The sequence below is a fragment of the Rhynchophorus ferrugineus genome, unplaced genomic scaffold (genome assembly GCF_030347505.1).
Source record: "Rhynchophorus ferrugineus isolate W39M unplaced genomic scaffold, kcgeb_rfMv2 rfM3, whole genome shotgun sequence".
In the NCBI taxonomy this organism is placed as follows: Eukaryota; Metazoa; Arthropoda; class Insecta; order Coleoptera; family Curculionidae; genus Rhynchophorus; species Rhynchophorus ferrugineus.
This window is the reverse complement of record NW_027472582.1, coordinates 37,972,736-37,997,169: the sequence shown is the minus strand read 5'-3', so window position 1 is coordinate 37,997,169 and position 24,434 is coordinate 37,972,736. Positions and strand designations below refer to the sequence as shown.

The 24,434-nt window shown below is 30.9% G+C and overlaps 1 protein-coding gene across 1 annotated transcript; it reads right to left on the bottom strand.

The window, feature by feature from the left end:
- On the bottom strand, positions 1-20,839 carry LOC143192555 (serine protease gd). The gene is made up of 8 exons (XM_076397970.1): positions 20,525-20,839; positions 7,707-7,866; positions 4,401-4,494; positions 4,055-4,347; positions 1,894-2,069; positions 1,702-1,831; positions 743-874; positions 1-516 (listed from the first exon to the last, which is right to left on the bottom strand). Exons 1-8 carry the CDS (start codon positions 20,798-20,800, stop codon positions 320-322), a joined length of 1,458 nt encoding a protein of 485 aa, XP_076254085.1. The 5' UTR covers positions 20,801-20,839; the 3' UTR covers positions 1-319.
- Between the last annotated feature and the right edge of the window lie 3,595 nt (positions 20,840-24,434).

Below are 24,434 nucleotides of genomic sequence, written 5' to 3'. Positions count from 1 at the left end.
TTCTATAATATATAAAATATATTTGTCAGTAAAATACTTCAGCTTATCAGCGATAGTTTTACATAATTTCAAGGTTTTATATTTTGTTCGTTCATTTCAAGAATACATATGAATTACTGTTTGTATATTATAGTATTGTTATAATATTGCGAAACAATTAAACACAAAAAGGTGATGAAAAATTAATTATAAATTTTATTTTAGGCGAATCTGGAAATAAATCATTCCTCTTCCACTTTGTCCATACCAGAACTATAACAGCCACAGTTTGTTAAATCATATACATACATTTCATATTAACTACTATATTATGTTTATGTTAACGGATGGCGTTATTGACCCAATCTTTTATTTTAGCCACATCGCAGAATACTACAAAATTCGCCAAGTCGCATTTGCCATTACTGTCGCTTAAAATCATCGATGCCAATCCTCTCAAGTAATATTTGCCATTCTTCAACATCATAAAACCAGCGCCGCTATCACCAACACATGGCCCATTACCATCTCGTTTTCCTAAAAATTAAAATTATTGTTAATAATCGTCACAGAATATTAAAAAGTGGCCAATACTATTAATTCTTAGGTTATTAGATTAAAAAAAGTTTTATATTTCTTTTTCTGAAAATATTGCAGGAAATTTTGTTTTCTAATAACAAACAAAAATTATTTTTTATCAATCTGTAAAATAATTAGCATCTGAAATTTTAGTAGATGAAATATGGTGGTGTATGTAAATTACCTGCGCAAAATGTCATATCGGATGTAATTGTCAGATAGCTTAAGTTTGAATACAAACAACTCTCTTGTGACACTACAGGCATGTCTAAATATTTTGCTACTGGTAATGATAGTTCCCCTGCTTTTTGTGCTCCTAGAATAGAATATAAAAATATTTTTATATAAACCTAATATTTTTAGAGGAATAAATAAAATCCATTTGAGTTTCATTTTAAAATGACCGGTATCATAGCAGTTTCAGTAAACAAACCAAGCCTTCTATGATTTTCAATTTAGCCATATTCCAATATCAATGAAGAATATATAAATAAAATAAATTTATAAGAAAACAGCGAATTAAATAATAGTAGATTCCGGATAATTCGACCCATCAACACTTTTGATGACAAAAGAAAAGATTTTTTGAAAGACCGGACATGTTCTAGAATAGTTTTTAAATTAGTTGGCCAATCAGTAGGCTTAACGCCGAGGAGATTGGTTCAGAGCCTACGTTAGCAGTAGATCTAGTCTAGATAAATCCTAGTTTGGTAAAAAGGGGACTTCATAATATATAATTAAAAAAAAAAACATATTTTGTAAATGTCTGAAAATTAACTAATCATAATTCTAATAATTCAACCTAATGTGCAAAACATCTTATATTATTGCTTTTATATCGAAAATAATAATAAATATAGAGATATTCTTAACTTAAACACTTTTTTGTGGTAATCTAATCAACTATGGATAGTCTTCCATATTTATTATAATATGTCAAAAGTCAAATTAAATGTTAATTTTAAATGCAAATTTTTTTTTGGCTGACAACGAACTTCCATTTAAAATACTGAGTTAATTTTAAAATTTCCAAAATATTAAACAAAAACAACACATTTATTTTTATGGCAAATATTTAAATCTCTTTTTTATACTTTGATGATAAAAATTAACCTGGAGTATTAAAAAAAGTAGAAAAAATACCTTTATCGACTCCCCATCCTGCAACAGTTCCTTTCTTGTCAATTATGTCATCGATGGTATTCGTTCCATCCCATAAGCAAATGGGACTAATTGTGTTTGTAAATTCAAGAGGTCTGTTCAATGTTATAATCTAAAACATGATTATTGATATGAACAAATGTTATATTTACTGCAGTAAATAAATAAACATACTGAGACATCGCCATGAGCGGTGTTCGGGTCAAAATCGGGATGCGTGATTACTTTCGAAGCACCTCTAGTTACCGCACCATTGGTAGCCCATTTAAGGATATTGCTTTTGCCAAAAACGAATAAAATATCTTCAGTTTTCACAATTTGTACTTTATAGAATTGAATACATCGTGCAGCTAAAATACAATATTTGTATTACAAAGAATGTTCAACTGATTTACACATCGGTAGAAAAGTCCACTTTGAATATTAGGTTAATTGAAGAAATAAGCGATGATTTGAGTAAATTTCAATTCATCAGTATCTATATATTTTTATTTGTTGTATTCATCCCAGTGTAATTTCTTAATTTCGAGCTTTAGTTTATAAAGTAGACTGTGTGAATAATATGTGCTCTAGCTTTTAATTCCAGTCACATTTAATAAACGAGATTTAATATCAATTTCCTAGTATTAAACCAACTGCCTAACTGATGGTATTTTTGTTATTAGTAAGTATTAGGCATCAATATTGTTCTTGATTTTTAAAAACATTATTTAAAAGCATATTTTAAAATTTATTGTTTAAGCTTTGTTTCATGATAATTATTAATGTTAAACGGTATAAAAGATATCCGATTTAACTCTTATGAACGTTTTTTGGTGAGGGTTATCTGAGATTTAAAATGTATGCCAATATAATGCTTTCCTTTTCTGGATGAAAGACGCATTTAAAAGATAATATTTGTCACACAATTATGCTATGGCGAACTTTACATACTGTATTGTCATAATTTCTATGAAATTGCCTATAAGCCTTTAAGTATTTGATAAGCATTTTTTTGGAAAGGTGACTATGATGGAATTAATGGGCACAAGTATTAAACTTTATTTCTAAATATCTTGAAATATAGTTTTCCTCTATAGAGGTGGTAATATAATTTTAGCTATTTCATGCCTTTATTATGTGAAACAAAACCTATGGTTAAACATTTTCTGACAGACAGCATTGTGTTCCGATCGCAGAGGTAACTTTACTGCATTAGTTGCAATATAACAGCAGGTTGATGACATTTCTCCATGTGGCTTGTTACTGGTAAAAATATAACGATTATTCTTTCCCGCGACATGTAGCAATGAAGTTTTACATATTAAGTGTGTATGGTTTGTTATCTATATTTCTCTATATTTCATATACTCTTACTATATTACTTTACATTACTGTATTAATACGAATAATTTGACACATGTCACTAGAGGATAAAATCTTTACACCATTAGAAACGATTTTCATGTGATTTTACAAAGGTTCTGTTAATTATTGTCTTTCTGACGTCGTTGGTATATTTAAACCAACGATTATATAGGTTTATCTTATAGTAGGTTATCTAGTTAGGTTATCATAGTCTTAGGTTAGGCTCAAGTTGTTAAAATTCTGAAAATAATCTAACTTGTGATCCTTTTGTTATAGTGTTTAGTGCTGTAAGAGAGATTTAAACTTATCAATAATTTTTCAATTATTGAAACTTAATGGAAAGGAGATCTAATTAAATGTAATTTAAAAAAAGGTTAGTGACTGTTAGTTTTGTGATATTTTGCATATACTTTAATATACAGACATATATTACTTTAATTAAGATTATATAACAAATATATTTTTGATCTTATTAATAATATATAGCCAGAATAAGTTTTAGTAACATAACATCATTTTAAAATTATTCTCTTTACTCTAATATGTGAGAAACTGTTAAATATATGACTTGTCTCGATACAAGAGCCAGTATAGAAAGGAGGAAGAAAAGTTAGTAGAGGGCGCTGTGACTTGTATCGAGTGGGTATAAATTACCAGGGATCAAAATAAAATCACTCTTTTGTTCCAAGGCCATAAGTGGTGTATGTAATTCCGTCCCGTCCCGAATCATAAGCGATTCGTAAAAGAAACATGATTAACTTAATAACCGTGATCCACTTTCGAGCACTCGCAATCACTAATACACTCACTGTATTACTACACATATGTTAGTGGAACACTAAATCCAATAGTTCTCTTTGTTTATATAAAGTTTAACGTAAAAGGCGAGAGACTTTACATTCATGTGTTACTTTTTAATTTGATATTGAATATTCTATCAAAATCAATCACTCAAATATCAATTTACTAAAAACTATTATAAATATACCTGTCATAACATGTTTGGAGGATATCAAATTTCCTGTACATTTATAGTCATATCCTAGCCCTTTTACTACAAACATGGCCGCTAGCCATGGGAACATTCCATCGGATATATCATCACCTCCCAATATTAAAGGAACAAAGAACGGCTTGGCAACGCCGCAATCACTCTGTGTAGGCTCTTTAACGACATCTATATTATTGTTGAGGAAGGGATTGTTGATTATCGTTACCGATGGTTTAGGTTTATATTTGGGCCTTTCTGTTGGTGGTTCGATGACTATTACTTCTGGAAATCTAGGAATCAAATATTAACGTATGTTTTTATTAAATATGATTAGACTGATTACCTGTTAACTGATGGTGATGAACCACTAGTGGACAGTTGGAAAAAATATTTGTGTCCCGCCCATAAACTTGTAACTCCAGGCTCGCCAGCTACAACTATTTATTAGAATGTAAACATTATTATGGTGTAAGCATAATTACTAATAGTTAAATAATTACTGTTATTAAAAATAAAACAATTTATTAACTCTTTTTATCGTTATTTTAAATATTATTTTTGATGAAAAATATTCATTAACTGATACGCTAATATTAATGTTAAAGGTGGAATTAGAGGTGGCGCCAGATTAACGTAAAATATTAATAATAATCTAATAAATTATATATAATATGGGAAAAATTTATGTTGAATAGTTAGTTAATTTAATTTGATTGCTTATTGAACGCTTTAGACTTTAATTATTGTTCAGTGATTATTATAAATTTTATATAGATTTACTTTGGAGTTTAATATATGATTGTTGTGTGCTAAATAATTATACGGTGCTTTTAGCTAAAAAGTTATATTTTCCATAAATAATTGTCGCAACAATATTATCAAAGAACCAAAATACTTCATTGTTAGGTGCTTATATGTATCTTAAAACTTATGATAACTTACAAACACCTTCACCTAACTATTAAATTGGATGGTTTTGATATTTTTCCTCATTTATACGCTAATCGTTAAACGCTCAAAATTATATTTTCGATATTTATTACATCTATTATTTGATCTGAAGATTTTTCTGCTGAAGACCATTAAGCATTTTCAGAAACTTATGGTAATCTTAATGTCAATAACAGAGAATTGTCAAGAAGCCTCCAAGGAAAAAATGTTCGAGAGCAATGAATTGCATTATTTATTGACCGAAACTCGGCTTAAACTTTCAACGGACTTCTAGATAACTAGTAGGTGTTAAATCAACTGTTTCTAAAGTTTGACATGTGATGGAACAGATTCAAAAATAGGGAAAATTGCTACCATATGAATTGAATGAAACTACCATTTCGAACTGATTCAGCATTACGATTTCAACGAAAAGAAAAAGTTGTCTATGACGACAAGGACAATTTCAAGCGTAAGAAATTATGTGTTAGTTCATAGGATCGTTATCTAAACGGAATATACATGACCATAAAGTCTTGTGGGCATGTAGTAAAATCAATAAAGGGTGTATCACAAGCTGCTAAAACCGAATAAAACTCTTACTGCAGATATTTATCAACGCCAAGTGAATAAATTCAACGACATATTGTTGTAAAAAAATTAGCAATAGCAAGTACTACATGCATATTTATCCTCTTTCATGGCAACGGTATAACACGTTACGGTTATCCGTTCCAAAAGTTGCAAGGAATACCTTGTTGCATCCATAATAGGAAATTCTAATGCCGCCAGAGTGTTCACTGGATAATAATTACCACTTGCTTAAATTGATGCAGCAGATTGCCAAACTAACATTATTTATTACGTTATTTTGAAACAATATTGCTATGTTGCCAGAATTATATCTTTCAGTAAGTTAGAAATTAATGGAAACTATTTTTATTAATATATATTATATGAATATATGTCCTTTTAAAGTGAAAACATAATCATAATACATGTAAGCATCTATTCTATGTAATAATATCAAACTGTTACAATAAATTTTCAGACAACCCTCATATGTAATATATAACACAATGGAACTAAATAAATAAATATATTTGTTTCATATATTTATATTAATTGTCAGTGTAACTTCAAAAATGTATTTACTAAAGGATAAAGGTTATGTTATAAAGTTTCAGTAGATGCCTGTATAACCACTTAGAATATGGAGAATATTAATAAAGCTGCAGTGCATCATTTATAAATAATATGGAATTTAAGTGTGGTTGCAGATGTGGGATACGTATCGAATATTATTCATTGATTGTGAAAAAAGGACAAATAGTTTATAATACATGGCAATTTCCCAAGTTGCCGAATGAAAATCTCTCTGAAATAAAACTTGTAAATCTCATTAATTAGACTTGTTATCTGACAATTATTATTTTAACTTCAAACGATGGAAGCCAAATATTGCTGGAATTATTGGAAAATATTGAAGAATTACTATATTTGAATCTTCATTGTTCCTTTTCTGTTAAAATATAAATAACTGTTTTTCATAATGTATATTTTATAAATTTACATTACAAATTTATCTTTAATGTTTGAAATTTGGGATTCATCTGTAAGATAAGCAAATTGTTACCACGTAACTATTGTCAACTGCTGAAGTCATATCTTTTCGGAAGAACATTTAGAGTCTCGCAGGAAATGGCGTTCTCAACATTTAAAGCTATTTTGGCTGGAGTTCCAGGAAGTAGTGTCTTGGGACCTCTCCTGTATCTGCTCTACACTGCTGACATCCCAACAACAAAAGAAACGCTACTTTGCTGACGATACACTATAATAATAGCAAACGACATATCTATGCCTAGGGCAATAGAAAGAGTACAAGTGGTAGTCGAAAGATTGGAATAATTAACTTAATAGCTCCAAATCTGTTCAAGTTAATTTTGCATTTCGGCGAAATAATAAAAACCTAATTATAACACTCAATGGATGCCCTATTCCTCACACAGAATCAGCTAAATACCTCGGCATTCATCTTCACGGTAGATGTTAGACAAAAAACAAAACACGTTAGAACCAAAATAAAACAACTATACTGGTTACTTGGAAGATACTCTCAACTTGATCTAAAATCAAAGAGATTGATTTATCAGACAATCATAAAGCCAGTTTGGACCTATGGGGTGCAAATATGGGGTTGCACTAAAAATTCAAATCAGCTAGTCATCCAACGCTGTTAAAACAAAATTCTTCGATTAATTACCAATGCCTATCGCTACGTAACCAACGAAGAAATGCACGTTGACCTGGAAATCAAATGGATTTGCGAAGTTATCCAAGATTTCACCTTAAAACGCGAAAAAATTTTACTAAATCATACTACCATGGAAGCAATACAACTACTGGACAGCGTGCAGGATGTCAGGAGATTGAAGCGAACCAAACTATACGAACTTATATAAAGTGTATACCTTTAGTGTAAACTATCGTTTAAGTTATTATAATTTTATAATTGAGGAATATATATTCTTGCTTGTGAATTAATCCAAGTACAAATGAAATGTAGTAATAAATTAATTTATAATTAAGATTGTACTAAGCATATCTAATAAATATGTTATCAAAATTGGAATTGTATTATACATGTATGTTGATGCATTTTATATTTTTCACTTTTGATGATTTTCTTTTAACTCGTTTTTAATTAGTGAGAACTTACGCAATTCTGGTGGTCCTGAGCAATATTGCCTGTCATTAAAAATGATGCTTGTTATTCTCGGAATGGGGCTTTGAAAAGGAAAGTAAACACTATAGAGCAGTGTATTTACTTTTTGTTCAATAAGGTCCTGTCCAGGGGTATTCAACTCGATTCTCAAATTCTGCAAATAAAAAATGTTTATACTTTCAGAATATTATAATGCGTTATTAAATGAGCGTTTAATTTGAGTACTGAAAATAATAACACTATAAAATGTTATCAATTAACAACTAATTGAAAATGTATCTATGAAGTCCTTCTACGTATGTGAGTTAAACAATAAACTAGGAATAGAATTCTTGATCTAAAAGGTCATTAATATTACACACTTAAGAGTACACTCACTTCTTTTGCCATATTTTAATAATACTCAGCTACTTGTCTTTGGGAAAATATATCACAGTAACACTTAACAAATATACCATTATCTTTCTGAATATTTTCCTTGTGCAAATGTTTTCCAAGCTCAAACAAATCGGAAGATACGTTGGTGAATCTAGTGATTTAGAAGAAAGTAATAAAACTCGAATGGCTATAGACTCGATTTTTGCCATTGAAGAGATTTCTTTAACATATAATAATTTTATTGTCTCCAGAACTTATTATAGCTAAAGCTGGTAAAATTTATTATGTTGTATTTTTTAGAAATCTGATAATTTTTCTTAAGATTTTGAATGAGCTTTTAAGAAGAAACATTTCTTCAACATTTTGAAATCCTTTGTCCTCCAAGCCATCTTGCACCCATCTGAACAAGAGATAATAAGAAAGTACTAGGTTTGGTGAGTACGCTGGGAGTATCAAAACTTAGAGCTTAGAGCTGCAACAGTGTATCCTTCACAACCATTCCCACCTGTCACTGAGCTTCATCATGCAATAGAATGATTTTACGTCTGTTGCTGGACTTCTTTGCAGTAATACGTTGTTCAATTTAAAAAATTAATGTCTGTAGACATCTGCAGTAATAGCTTCTTTCGGTTTTAGTAGCTCGTAATACATTACCGGTTGCTAATCCTGCCATATGCACATAAAACTATCGTGAAAACTATTGGAACAAACCTGGCATTTTCATCAATAGATATCGCTGATTGAAGTATATGCAGGTGCCTAGTATTTCAGTTCTCCTCCTCAACCATATTATATAGTTCATTAATATTTTCCAAAGCCAATATTTTGCCTATTCTACAAAATATTATCGTGTATTGTTGAAAACTTCCATCGAAGCTACGATTTCGATGCTGTTGATAAAAACCTGATCAACTAGAAAAGTCTAAAGACGTTGAATTTGCAAGCTCAAACTGAATGAATCTGAAAATATTACTGATCGATCTTGGAACAGGTCCTTGGCTGATTAGTGATTTATTTTTTAAATAAATTGTCGGACAATAAGCAACATCATCAAATTTTATCAAAGAGACATGTCTCTTTTCGACCGTGGCATATAAATTCTACCAGAAAGATAAGCAAATGAAACGATAATTAACAAAAGTATATCTCATAATGTAAATTGTAGACATTTAGATTTAGTACTCATGTTGAAGGTCATATAACATATCATTTTCGTATAGTAATACAACATATTATACATGGGATTTAATTGCTGAACAATGTCTGACCGTCTACGATTATTATTAACATTCATATTCAGTGCTAATTATTTTCCCAGTATCTGGAAAGTAGCTGAAATAATAATAATTCTCAAACCAGGGAAAACAGCCCAGAATGTCACCTCCTACCGACCTATAAGTTTATTACCGAAAATCTCAAAAGTTTTTGAGAAACTATACATATAGAGGCTCCATTGTATAATAGAGAAAAGAAAGATTATTCCAGAATACTAATTTGGGTTTTGCAATAAGCATGGAACAATAAAACAACAACAAGACTTGTAAACAAAATAAATATGGACTTAAATGCCAAAAGATATTGTTCAGCTGCATTCCTAGACATATCTCAGGCATTTGATAAAATATGGCATTGCAAGTTAAATTTAAAAAACTTCTCTCTCATCCAGATCGTCATTTTACAGTAAAACAAGGCGATGAACATACCGAATTACATGCAATATATTCAAGAGTTCAGTAAAGTAGTGTGCTAGGTCCATTAGTATATCTTCTGTGCACAACCGATCTACCTACAACAAAAATAACCACTGTGACAACATACGCAGACGACACGGCATTCTTAGCCTCTCATGAAGATCCAGCCATGGCATCAATTAACCTATAAACACATCTATATCGAAACAAAATCCAGTCATATAAATGTTACGCTCTGTAGAAGAACATGTGAGCATGAACATGTGTGAGTCTATATCAATAATTATCAATTCCTGAAAGCAAGAGATGCTAAATACCTTGGTATGCACCTATATCAACGCCTACCTTGGAAGATGCACATATTCACCAAACGGAAGAAATTTTGACTTGTAAAATACGGAAGAAACTCTACCAAATATTAAGGCTTATTGGATGCAAATCCAAGTTATCATTAGATAACAAGATATTATTGTATAAATCTATACTCAAGCCTATTTGGTCATATGAAATCCAATTATGGGGAACCGCTAGCAAGTTTAATATATACCTCATACAACGATTTCAAAATAAAGTGTTGCGTGCCATTGTCGTACTATGATTCAAATGAAGTGATACAACGCGTTATTCCTCTAGAACCAATAATGAATGTAATTCAACGTATTTGTGTAAAGTACTTCCAAGGAATGGCAGTACATCCCAATGTACTCGCTAATCAGCTAAATTAATTATCATTGCTGTTTTATTCCTTAAATTGTAATTAAATTTCTTGAGGAATTTCGGCCAACAAAAGCTAACGAATTAAGAGTGAATTATGCAGAACTACTTTAATATAAAATAGCGTCTTTATCCTTTTGTGTATAAGTGTATGAGGCTATAAGCATAAGAATAAAATTCCACAACAAATAATCATTTCACTTAGTTATTAGTATTTACAAGTTATTGTCTGCCAGCTGAGAACCAGTCCAAATAAATCCCAATTGTTAAAAAGGTAACTTAAAGGTAATTTAAAAAACTGTAGACAATATTAGAATATTCTAGCTAATTTATGATTTTTTCCAGACTAGAACAATTCAATTAATTCAATATATTTAAGAAGAACTGTAAAAATAGATTGACATTTATATTGATGGAATATCATAATCATAATTAAAATTATTTTTTATTATTACCGGTTGAACTTGACTTGGCATTGATCATGTTCATCCTAAGGCTAACACGAACATAATTCGCAAATGTGATTAAAACGTATCAGCAAAAACGATTCTAATGAATTTTGCCCAATTAAATAATAGAATTGTAATAACTGACGTATGCTGATATGCTACATGTAAGCTATAATGTTTCATTTCAAATAATATGTTGGTATGTCAGTCATGATATGCTATTATTTCATCGTTACATCATGTTAAACAGGGAAAATCAAAATAAATAAAAAATTACGTAGTGTTAGTTACAAAGACGATGACGAAAACAAATGCATTTATTTAAAAACAGTTAGTTAATTTCCAATTTTAAACATATGATACTATCGTAAGTGGGTGAAATGCAATCTGGAATATAAAATGTTTTTAAAAGTTGTTGAATTTTATCAAGAGAAATCTATGTAATTATATGAAAATCAATGTTTATCCTTGTATTCCAATATTGTATGAGATGGTCAGAGTGGAGTGGTTTTTAGTTTTATTATAATTTTGTATTATACTAATTAATGTAATATATAAACTACAAATAATACGTCGTTGTACAGTATATAATGAAAATTTTTTTAATAATTTACCAGCACCATCACGGCTATTCACGAGTATGATGACGTTGTTACTGTGTATTAAATCGCATTGAAATCTCACTGACATGTTTTACATTTCAGTATGTGTTATTTCGTCGAAGTGTGAACAAGAAAAAATTCAGTACGTTGAAGATGTTTGAATTCGTACGGAGTAAATAATAATTTGTGGAAGATTTTGCTTTTTGACTCCAATTTGAAGAAAAAAGCGGCTGAAGGTCATGAAATACTATGTGAATCTTATGGCAACTATTCATGTTCATCGATTTTAATATGTGAATACTGGTTTCAACGTTTTAAAAGTGGTGATTTTGACACCATACACAAGACGGCGTTCTGGACAAGCAAACTAATTTTAAGACTGGAATTTGAAGGCATGACTTGATTATACTTGTAAAATGTAAGAATAATATGCAGAATTAATGGGAGTAACATAATAAATAACTTTTAATCGCTTAAAGAATATGTGAATTGAACTCAAGAGGCATTAAAAGGCATTTGATAATATGTGAAATGCTGCTTCAACAGCAAAATCGGAGGTATGATGCATCGTGATGTCAGTGGTGCTGAAAAATTGACCCATTACGAAACTCCAATCTGAAAAAAATCATGGGGACCACCTGGCCTTTCATCGACATCAACGGCAAAGTCGAATATCTATGACTCCAAGCTAATGTTCCGTATTTGGTGGGGTCAGTTTGGTATGGTATACTATGAGCTGCTGAAACCTAATGAAATCATGAATGGAGATCGCTGTCGACTACAATTGGTGTGCTTGAACCGAGCATTGGCCCAGAAACGGCTTCAATACGAGATAATGTTATTCCTCAGCGTGACAACACTCAACAATATGCTACAAAACCGGTTAAAACATATTTGGAAACATTATTGCGAGAAGTGCTACCAAACCTGGAGAATACCTCCAGACCTTGCTTCTTCTCATTACTACTTCCAACATATGAGTCATGACCTGATGTCTGAGCAGGGCTTCACTTCTTATGAAGATACCAAAAAAATGGGTCGATTTGTGGAAATCCTCAAAAGATGCTTCGTTCTTTCGAGATGGAATCCGTAAATTACCTGAAAGATGGGGAAAAGCTATCGATGGTCAATATTTTGGATAAAATACATTGCACCGATTTTTCACATAAAGCTTGAAAAAAATCCTTTAAAACTAAGCTTATTATACTTAATTGTAAGCCAATTTATAATGTTAAGGATACGAATTGAAACTCGTCCTTTTATGAAAGTCGACGAGAAATGGGGGTTCAAAATGGCGAACTGAAATTTAATATGTCAAGGTAAAACATTTTTCCAAAATTCATCATCATTACATTTGCCAACTAGATACAGTGTGGTATACATTTAAGTGAGCAAACATGAACAGATTTGAGCTCAACAGACTTCATTTGTAGGAAGAGCTGCTTTTCTCTTATAATAAGTCGATCCTGCTGGGAATAGTTCCAGAGGCTTAAATAAAGTGATTACCGCATGTAAGATAAAGGGCATCCCAGAGTAATAAAGAAGTTTGAAAAGGTAAAATTGGTGAGGCCGCTGAAGCTGAGAAAAATCTTCGCCACTCAACAGAGGCTATGCATCAAGCCAATTCATATCGATTAAAAGCCTTGGGAATGGTAACAAAATATGCACATTGATTATCGTATGAATTAAAACCTAGAAGTGTTGAACGGTGTTTTCCCGTATGCCAGCAACTACTCTATATAAATTAAAAATAGATTCACCATGACGACCAATAGAGGAAAATATTACGACGACCAATTTTCATGGTGCGAAGATCCTGTTGTGTATATGGTTGAACCAACTAGATATAATGTACTACGAGTTGTTTTAAACAGGAGAAATGAAGACATGAGCACGATATTGAATTCAACATATCGTTTGAGGAAGACATAAAAAAGGTCGCTATGTTAAAGGCATGACAAAGTAACCAAAAAAATGGGTCGATTTGTGGAAATCCTCAAAAGATGCTTCGTTCTTTCGAGATGGAATCCGTAAATTACCTGAAGATGGGGAAAAGCTGTTATATGACATTGCCCATCCGCACCTAGCTGAAAAGATTAATATTTGCATTGAAAAGCTAAAATAGAATATCTTACACCACTCGCTGTATTCTCCAGGTATAAGAGCATAAACAAAAATTAATTTCGATTTATCAATTCACTCTTTGTCTATAACGCATTTAAAGTTTCTGTCTCTGTGTAGTTTTAACAATGAGACAAGTAAACTGCCTAAATTCCTTATTGACCTTATTTTAGATGGCTGGGTTTGAGAAATCTGGATACACAGTTGGCGCCACATTAGCTAATAATATATTTTCATCGCTATCGCCCTACCTTAGTTTATTGCCATCATCCTGAATCAAAATGTGAGGCTAAAGAATGAAATGCAACTGACCTTGGGACTTGAAGCAAGTTTGTGCTTAAAAGCTGAAAAGGTGTTATTATGTGTTTTGTGTTTTTTTCAGATGGCAAAATGAATTGATTCTCGCACATCATTTGAATTATTGGATGTTGAAATTTCTAGTTTACATAACAAAAACTAAATTTCTACCAATATACTGCACCAACTCCAAAAATTCAAAGAGCAATTACTAAAATAGTACAAATAGTTTCAATATGAAACATATTTTGTACCCCTTACCCTTAGGATGTACTTGGGCTTCTCATTTATAATTTACTATTATTATAAAACAATGTACCATATTCTATTTTTAAATAATAGTATTATAATCCTTAATTCTAATTAATATTAAAATTGTATTGTAATTACACAATTCATTGTAAAATAATTGTATCAAAATTTTATCTAAATTTTAACATTTTAATGTGACAATACCACAATTGTTTTAATTATACGAAAAATTTTATGACATATTAGAGATTAATTAATTAAAATGTAGATTAACAGATAGTTGTATAAAGTGATATAAAAAGTATTATACTATTGACCGAGATATGGAGAAAATCTTGTAAATTTCTCTTCTTACTTTAACTACATTTGCAATATTAGTAGGTCTTGTACTGGTTTATATATTACATTAACAATAAAGGTCCATTAATGCTTTTGATAAGTCGTCTTGAAAATTTCATTTTCTCGAATTTTCTATTAAATGATTTCTTTTTTACGCTTGATGTCAATTCTATTAGTATAAATATAGATTAGACAACAAACACGTCCACCGAAGTGGAACAAAATTGCTATAGCCTATAATGAAAAAATTTTAATTTTAATTTTAAGTTCCTTAAATTTGCGATTAATACTGGATGTGTCTATTGATATGTGTTTTATTGATCCATAGAGCATTGCACGTAAGAGCTTCCTTGAGACACATCATGGCCAGTCATCAACAACGAGTAGTTCACAATGCATTTATAAAATAGTATTCATCAAAAGAAGTTCATGCTGTATGTTTGTTACATTCCTGCTTAATCTCAGCAATTTTTTTGATAATTTTATTCCAGCTATTTAAGGTACAATATGTTTTATGTGCACGTTATTGATTTTTTCTTATTATGATTTTATTCCTATATTTTGAATATTTCGCTATACTATGCGAGATTAGTTATAAGAAACTAAAACCCGACTTATATTTAAACATTAATTTTGTTTTATATGTTTTGAATCCGAAATAACTATGTTTTTAATTTAAAAGTGTGTACATGAATCTTTGAATACATAAAAAAAATTATAAAATTACCTAGTAGATATTTCAAAATATTGCTAACTGTTTGAAGATATTTTTTATTTCAGTAGTTAGGAGTTAACTTTAATTTTTTGGATTAATAGTCACCTATGCGATAGGCCCAGTTATTTTTTGCTGTTAGTCTTGCATTTTTAGAAATAAAATACACAAAATGTTTGCTTGTTTGATTGGCGCAGTGGTAAAGTCAATAGGACGGTCCGATAATCGCGGGTTCGAAACCTGCTGGGGTATGGTCGCAAATCTATATTTACGATTGTCCTTAGGCAAGAGTGTAAAATTCGACAAGGAAAATGATTCCAGTCACGCCAGTAACCAGGCTGGGTAAGACCGAATGTCTTCTGGGATAATCTTCAAGTTCCAATCATCAGTCGGTAGGTTCCGTGGTTCGGAGTCCACGTTAAACAGTAGGCCGAGTCCAGATAAACCCTAGTTGGTAGAAAGAATGTTATAATGTTTAAAAGTGATCATATATATATATATATATATATTAGCAAAGCTGTAATATAATAACACTATGGACGATTTAGAAATGGAGGTCATCGTCAACAATATACGCAAGATATCATATAAGAAAATTCATTCAGGATAATATTAGAGCTAATCCGATGTCTATAAGCTTTTGGTTGCTTTTACGCTTTATTATGGTTATTTACATATGACATTCGGGTTTTATCTTACTAACAATAGCATTCTAACAATTTTGTATTTACAAAATCACATGGAAGGAAAGATTTAAGAATAACTTAGAATAACTAAGAATTTTAATACACTGTGGGCATAATTGGTAATTAAATTTCTTAAACAATAACACCTTCAGATAATTTATTTTGTTGATAATCTTAAAATTGAAATATTATAAGATGATTTGCTGAAAATGAATACAGCAGGGTTTTCGAATCTTGACTTGGTAATAAAATTATTGATATTTAACTATTTAAAAAATATGTGTTATAAAAATATGAACATAAAAAAGGAAAATAAAAAAGGGATACTGCTTGAAATGGATGAGACCACATGAACGATTCGAAACGATAACTCTGGTCAATGAAGCGAAGGCTGACGTCAAGTAAGAAACCGAGTAGGACTGAAAGAGGATTGTTAACGCTGTGATAAACAATTAAAAATAAAAATATGTTTAAAAATAAATCTAGTGCAGATGGCCTCTTAATAAATAATTAATTATATAGCAATAGCAATATATGACGCATGGAATAATTTATAAAATTTTATGTAGAAAATATGTGCAAATTAATATTAAATCTACAAAATGTCCGCTTTTTTATTGCATAAAAAACGTTTTTTTACATTTTTGGAAACATAATAAAACGCTATCCCTTGAAACAGGTTAGACGAAAACTTTTCATTTGAATTGTACTAACGAATTTTCTTTAATATTTTTATATTCACATTAATCAAATGCATATTTTGAGCTTTTCCAATACATAAAGCTTTTTATTGTCATACTTAAGCCACATCATAGATTAGTAGAAACTATAGCGCGGCAGGCTTTCAATAGCCTTTTCAGTTATTCCGTGTTATATTTCCATCCTATTAGATCTTTCCTAAGATATATTATTTTTTATTTTAAATTATTTAATATTTATTTTAAAATAAAATACTAATTTAAAGTTAAATACGTTTTGGGGTATTACGTCTGAAATACATATTTATTAAGTGTTTTTAAGCAAATTGAGTTGAGTAAATAATTGTATTTTTTTTCTATTACATAGATAATAACTGATTATAGAAAATACATAAATAAACTTGTTTCATTCTTGTATTTCTTATAGTTTGTTTGTGTTGTTAACTCAATATGGATTCTTGGCTAGCACTATTGATTATTGTAATATGAGGTTAATAGACAATGAAAACTTCAACATGTGAGTTTAAAATACTTAAAGGCAAATATTTCAACGTAAATGAATAAAATCACTTGCGAACTCAATTGAAAACAACAAACCAAAAATATTGACTACCAGAATTAGAATATTGGTCAAGTAGACGATTAATTTCAAAATGTAGTAAAGATCCAAAAGTGATAGCTGTGATCTAAAAAAAATTATATCACATAATTGAAAAAAATATATTAAAAATATTTTTAAGCTTGTGAAACTTTGGTCCCAAGACAAAAAATATCATAGCAGTTATTCTAAGCCAAATCGCTATGTGCTATGTGATAATATAGTTTGTCATGTGTCACAGTCATATTAAACTGTTACATTATATATCTTTATAAAAACGACTCAATGAAAAATGTAATTAGTATTTTAATGCAATATTTTTCTTGTGTCATAATACTTGGGGGTCTATTAAAGGTATCCTAAAGTTAGAACATTTAATACAAGAGTACGAATGATCTTTGACAGAAAACTGAAAATAACTTTAATATTATCGTTAATATTACTTGACCGAATTTCTCTTTTCAGTACACTGATTTTCTTTCAACACCCGGTTAAACACTATAGTTCTACAGAGTTCACCACTCGTTCCGATACTGTTTAATATGTCTATGGTTGATATCCTCAGAGTTGGAACTTTCTATGCTCTAGATTATCCAAGCACATACGCCTTAAACTTCAATAGCAGCTAAATATAACTGACCACCATCTAAAATGGTTAGATCAAATCCATTTGGAAAGATTACGGTATATCGAGAGCATCCTGTGCAGCTCAAGTAAAATCCTTCATCCGTGATCATCTACTTACGTTACGTTATTCTATATGGTTCATAAGTAAAATCTCGTTTCCTCAAACCAACTAAGGCCAAAAGGCTGCAAGTGTTCCAAAATAAGATGTTGAGGATAATTCTGAATACCCCAATCAGATACAACTATACGTTTTGGGTGAATTTATTCGTGAACTGCGATAATAAACTGAATCAATCAACAATTCTTGTTCCATTTACTTTCTTGTGAAAACTGTCTACTGATATTACTTTGGTAGGAAGGTAGTGGGCTAGAGTCAGTCATTGGCTCTAGATACAGTAGGCATCCATATTATTAGGGGCATTACTCTTCACTTACTTACTTAAATAGGCAATGATATAATTATTATTGCTTTTGTGAAGAGACAACACAGTATATGCGCATCATTTGTTAACTATATGACTTTGCAGCATTGTTGTTGTATTGTCTAGATATTATAATTTCATTCCTTTTAGTCGAATTTTGGGCCTAAAACAATGGAATATAACATAAGTAATACTTGGTATAATAATACGTTTTTATGTTTTTTCTATAATTTGTTTCTTATATTTACATTTTGTTAATGGTTCGACACGATTACCTCAATTCAATTTTTTTTCAAACTTTTCGAGAAGGGTAAGGCTTTGGACATGTCTCCAAAAAAATGTAGAGAGATACAAACGTTATTACTGCTCTCCTCACACATTCCCAGAGAGAGATCACAGCTATTGATGGAGTTTCAAAGTATGGTGTCGATCGAATTAAAATTAAAATTGATAATAAAAAACATCTTGAGGCAAATTATATTGGCAAATGTAACAGAACAAGAATCACTACACCTCGTACCAATCGAAAACTCAGAAATATCTAACTCGAAAATTGTAAAAAGAGCGTTGCTCATTTGACTACGATAATAAATGACGAGGGTGTAAAGATTTCGGAGAGGACAATGAGGAGACGGTTATTTGAAGAGAATCTAACAGGACGACGGCCTTCCAAAAAAAAGACTCCTAACCGATGGAATGAGAAAGAAACGTCTCCAGTGAGCTAGACAACACATTAACAGCATAACAACATAACAAACAACATCGATATGACTGTTGCAAATTAGAGTCAATAAGAGTAACTTTTTTGAACAATACAATTGTCAATGACGATTTTCTAGTAATAATTTTATTAATTTACAGATGTGCTTTTCAACAATTTCACGCAGATTGCCTTGTAGTGAGGGTTAAACGATTGGTTAGTGTTATGGTGTGGTCTGTTATCTCAGTCAAACGTATGGGACCCCTATATATTATATAGGGGACAATGAAAGACCAATACAAGCGAGTACTAGAAACCCGGTTACTACTGCAGATCACTGAATGGTTCCTTGATTATGACAACTACATTTTTATGCATGTTTCGGAACCGTGTCATAAAGCCGTAAGTGTTACTGTATATATTGCGGAAAAAATCACTATTATACCTTGGCCAGACAGTTCACTAGAGATGAATTCCATACAAAATATATGGGAAGACACCAAACGAGCGACTGCAAAAGAAGGAGGAAAAAAAGAATTGAAACTCTCATCAGAGACTTCAAACTCAATTAAGAAGCCCCGATGCATAGATATTCTTATTGCAGCAAAGGGTGGCCTCAGTAAATATTAAAATTAATTATATTATTTTTTATTAATATTAAAATTATTAAAACAAAGATTAGAAAACTATTTTGTATATTTTTTATAGCTTTTATGATCCCAATATGTTACAGAGACGAATAAAAAATATATAAGAAACCCCCAACTAATCATTTGTTACAGAAATCGAAATCTAGCAAATTAAAAAATGTCAATATTGTCCCTAATAATTTGGCCACCCATTGTATATGTTGCATTGAAAATACCGAAAAATGAAAACCGATCGAATTTTGTAAATTAAAATTAGGTATAATTTTTCGTTAACTAGCTCAACTATGTGAATGGTAGTTGTTGCTTGATTTTGCTTATAAAAACAGGATAAATAAATAAAAATTGTATAAAAAGGAAAAGTAAAGTACATGAATTTTCAGTTTGCTACTCTCCATGTTCAGAATTTTACTCACTTTAAATTAATTTGTTGAAAAATGAAGAAGGTGTATAAGAAAAAAGGCTCAACAAGCTTTAAACATCCTCTGACACTAATTTTGAGACAAAATATTGATTGACTCAAGTCATCTCATTTAATATTTTGATTTGTCACGGGAGAACATAGAACTTCTGAGGTCAAGGTTATAACAATTTAATATTCTTAAGAATGTTATAGAGAAAAGCCAAAAGAGAACTACCTCAGAAACCACCAATTGATTCTATGTAGTCAGTCAATTTTTCAGTCAAGTCTTAGTCAATTTTTAAGGCATAATAAAAAATATACATTAAGTATTATTTTAAATTGTGAGAAATAAAACCTAGCTTATACAAAGAATCCAACAACAATTCACAGTCCTTAATTATAACTGAAATATCCTGTTGTGGCGTACCTATATTATTTTTAAATGAGACATGAACCTTTCTATACTTAACACTTACCACTCCCTGATTATTTGTGTAGTACCCTTTCATCGAAACATTAACACCCAAATTGAGTGTGGTACTACCATCGTAGGGGATCCGAATTTGACCGAACACATTACCATTTAAGTGTGTGAGGTATTGAAAGACGGAGGGGCACGGATTGGGTGGTATTTGTTGTGCGACGACGGTCAGCGTCGCGACGGACAGTAACACGATGGTACTGAAATAAACGCGCATTGTCGACTCGGTCCGTGTAGCGCGTGGCGAGCGGTACCCGGTACGATTTGACATTGACCGATCGTATGTCTGTCTCTGATAGCGGAACCGATCAGAAGATATTGCGCTTTTATATGAATCTCTGGGTTTTCCTCTAGCGTCGGTCGATACAGAGTTGATTTCCGTGGAGGTGGGCCGAATCTACCGAGGTCGGTCTAATAGTACGTTTCGTATAGCGTATATTAAATTTGTATAACTTTAAAGTCTGCTCAGGACTGCGTCAGTCATACGTACATAATAGTAAGACGTGAAACTCGTAGTGTTGTTTCTCACGTATTCGTTTCGCCAGACGAAACTATTAACAAACTATTTTATTTGAGAGTTACGCGACCTTTTTATGAAGTTACTGATCTCAAGAGGCCGGAAATATGGTTTTATTTAGTTCATTGTTAACTATATTCCTTTTTATCTGTTTTTCGTGACTTTTTCCTCAAAAAGATCACTCAACCGCCAAATAGTCGAACGATTTGCTCGATTTAATTCAGTTAAACTGAAAAATTAACATAGAGAATATCGTTTTTAGTTTACTGAAAAGATAAAACTGAATCTAGGAAAGATTTGAAAACCACTTAAAAAATAAAATTGGCATCACTACAACGATTCTCTTTATAAATATGGAATCAACAAAGAATTACCATATTATTGTCACAATATGAGTTTAAAGTAATTTACATTATTGCAATTAGAGATTGTTAAAAATTTTTTATCACGATATACCTCCTCAAACAGTATTAGTTCTTGATTCATAACAATCGCTAATCAATCGTACTATTTGCCAAAGTTAGTTCATTAAACCAAAAAAAAAACAGCTTTGAATAACGTTTAAGAACGTTTTAGAAGAGGTATTATTTTCAATGCTTCATCCAAACGTATCACTTACAATATATATGATTTGATTTGATTTGGTATGGTTTGTGATTATGAAATTAAATTAACAAATTAGGTAAAACAACAATCGCTAATATGTTGAATTGATAGTAGACAGATTCGAATAGACAGCTGTTCAATCTCACGATATAACGTCTTATATCAGTCAATATTAACATAACCTGACTTAATAGAAGCGGTGATCAGGTGACAGGACTCTTACTACTGTTATAATTGCAGGTTTGAATTCTGTCGGGACATGATTGTTATTGTTTACTATTATCCTTTCGTCAAGAATATAATATTCGACGATTAAAACCATCCCAGTTACGCCTGTGACCAAGCTGGGTAAAACCGAATGTCTGTTAAGATTATCTCTAAGTTAGTCACTCACTGGTCGGTAGGTTAGTCCGCCGGTAGTGCTAGTGACACGTTTTATTTTATGAAATTAATAATGAATTAAAAATTGCAAAAATGCTGTATAACTAGCCTAGTTTTTAAAAATACTATTCTTTCGCAAATCATATGAATATTCGCAAATATAATTGTAAAATATAATATACGTAGTCTAAAATATTTTTTATAATTTCCTAAACCAACTTTTATCTGCCAGAGTTTATATAGACTGTGCCTACGGTTTAACGTAGACTCTAAACCACTGTCTTTGGCTACCGACCGACGAATGAGACTTAGAGATTATCCCAGAAGTTATCCGGTTTTACCAAGCCTGTTGACCGGCGAGATTGGGATTATTTTCCTTGTGGGATCTTGGCTCTCTGTTATTATATACAATTATAATTACAAACATGCATTTACAGCCATGCCTTAGCTGGATTCTAACCACGACTGTCGCAACAGTAGGAGCACCCTTCTGTCGCCTTAAACACTGTGCCAATTAAGCCAGTATATTTGAAATATTTTTGCCAGTGTAATTAACTCATGATTAAAAAATAATATTTTTTACTAAATTTACTTTAATTCATTTAATTAATCTATTCATATTAAATGTAATCTAATCCAATATAGTAATATTTTATTAATTGCGTCTCTTATTAATATAAAGCACCATATTATTTTACTTCACACATAGTGAATATTTTTGGGGTCTTGAGAATTTCATTTGAATTATGTAATCACGTAACCTAAAATGGTAGTTTTAAACACCAGGTAATTATATATCCAATAAACCGTAATTAATTTTTTTAGTTATCCTATGACATCATATTTCAGTGAAATCATTTGACCGATCCAATTGTCTATTGATAACATTAGTTTTGGTGTCTGTAATTCTTATGGTTTGTCTACACTTGCAACATTTAGTCCAAATGAATACAGAAAATATATACGAGCGCAGCGAACTCGCTTACTTTTAGCGTTTTTTTTTTCATAAATATTCCGAATCTGTTCATATTAAATGTTCAGGTGTAGCTCCATCATCACACTAAACTATATTAAGCTCAACTTGTTTTTTTTAAATATCAGTTAGTGGATTCGGCGATAACTGTAGTCATATTGATTTTTCTAATAATAATAACATAATAACAAAATAATTAATTTCATTATTTTTTCTCTTCATTTTATTTTACAATTTTTTCAAGGTTTTGCGATAGTCGCGGGTTCGAATCCTGCTGGGGTATGGTCGTAAATTTATGTTTGTGATTGTTTAATAATCGATATTGTTCTAGGCAAGAGTGAAAAATCCGATAAGAAAAATTATCGATCCCAGTCACGCCAGTAATCAGGCTGCGGTGTCAGGCTTGTGGGGTGATTTCTAAGTTGGTCACACACCAGTCGGTAGGATTATTGCTGAGGACCATGGTTTGGAGCCCACGTTAAACAGTAGGTCCAGTTCAGACAAACCCTCGTTGGTAAAAAAGAGTAGCTGTAGTCTATCGAATTAAACAGCCAACGCACATCATCAAAATTTATGACGTCAGCAGGTCGCAATATTACCGCATTAAATTAGATTTTTCATTTACAACGTTTACTGGTATATAACCATATAATATATATAATTATTATCAGTACTTGAAGAATTTTGTGGACAATGACTGTCCGATAACTTAGACGGTATTCTGACTCCATGGTAAATTGAAAAGAAAATACCAGCTCCAAATTTTAAACAAATTTCACATTTTTATAATATTAGATTTAATCTCCTTTTTTAATATGAGATGACGTGCGTTGGTTGTTTTATTAGAAAGACTATATATTATTTCTTTTCAAGACTAAATAGATCAAAATATATTTAATTAATAATTATAAAATTATAACCTTTATAATAATTTATGTGTTTGAAGCTGAAGTGATTCCCCCTCTAATATTGTGATTTTTGGCCTTTATTATATTTAATATCTTATACTGTTAACGCATATTGACCTTTAAATCAATTTGTACATAATTAATTAACATTTTTTGTCACTATAGCTTTAATTCCTTTGTATTTTATTCTGTATTTTTGAAAAATTAATTTATGTATTATTTAAACATTCATAAATTTAATTATACCTATTAAAAAATTATATCATCGCACTATCATAATATTGGATAATATTATTTGATAATATCGTTTAATCAGGGTTGTAATAAGGCTGATTGTACGGACGAGGTCCTCCTACTGTTGCGATAGCCGCGGGTTTAAATCCTGCTGGGGCATGGTCGTAAATTTATATTTGTGATTGTTTAAAATGTGTGAATATTCTAGGCAAGAGTGTAAAATCCGACAAGGAAAATGATCCCATTCACGCCGGTAACCAGGCTGGGTAAGGCCGGATGTCTTCTG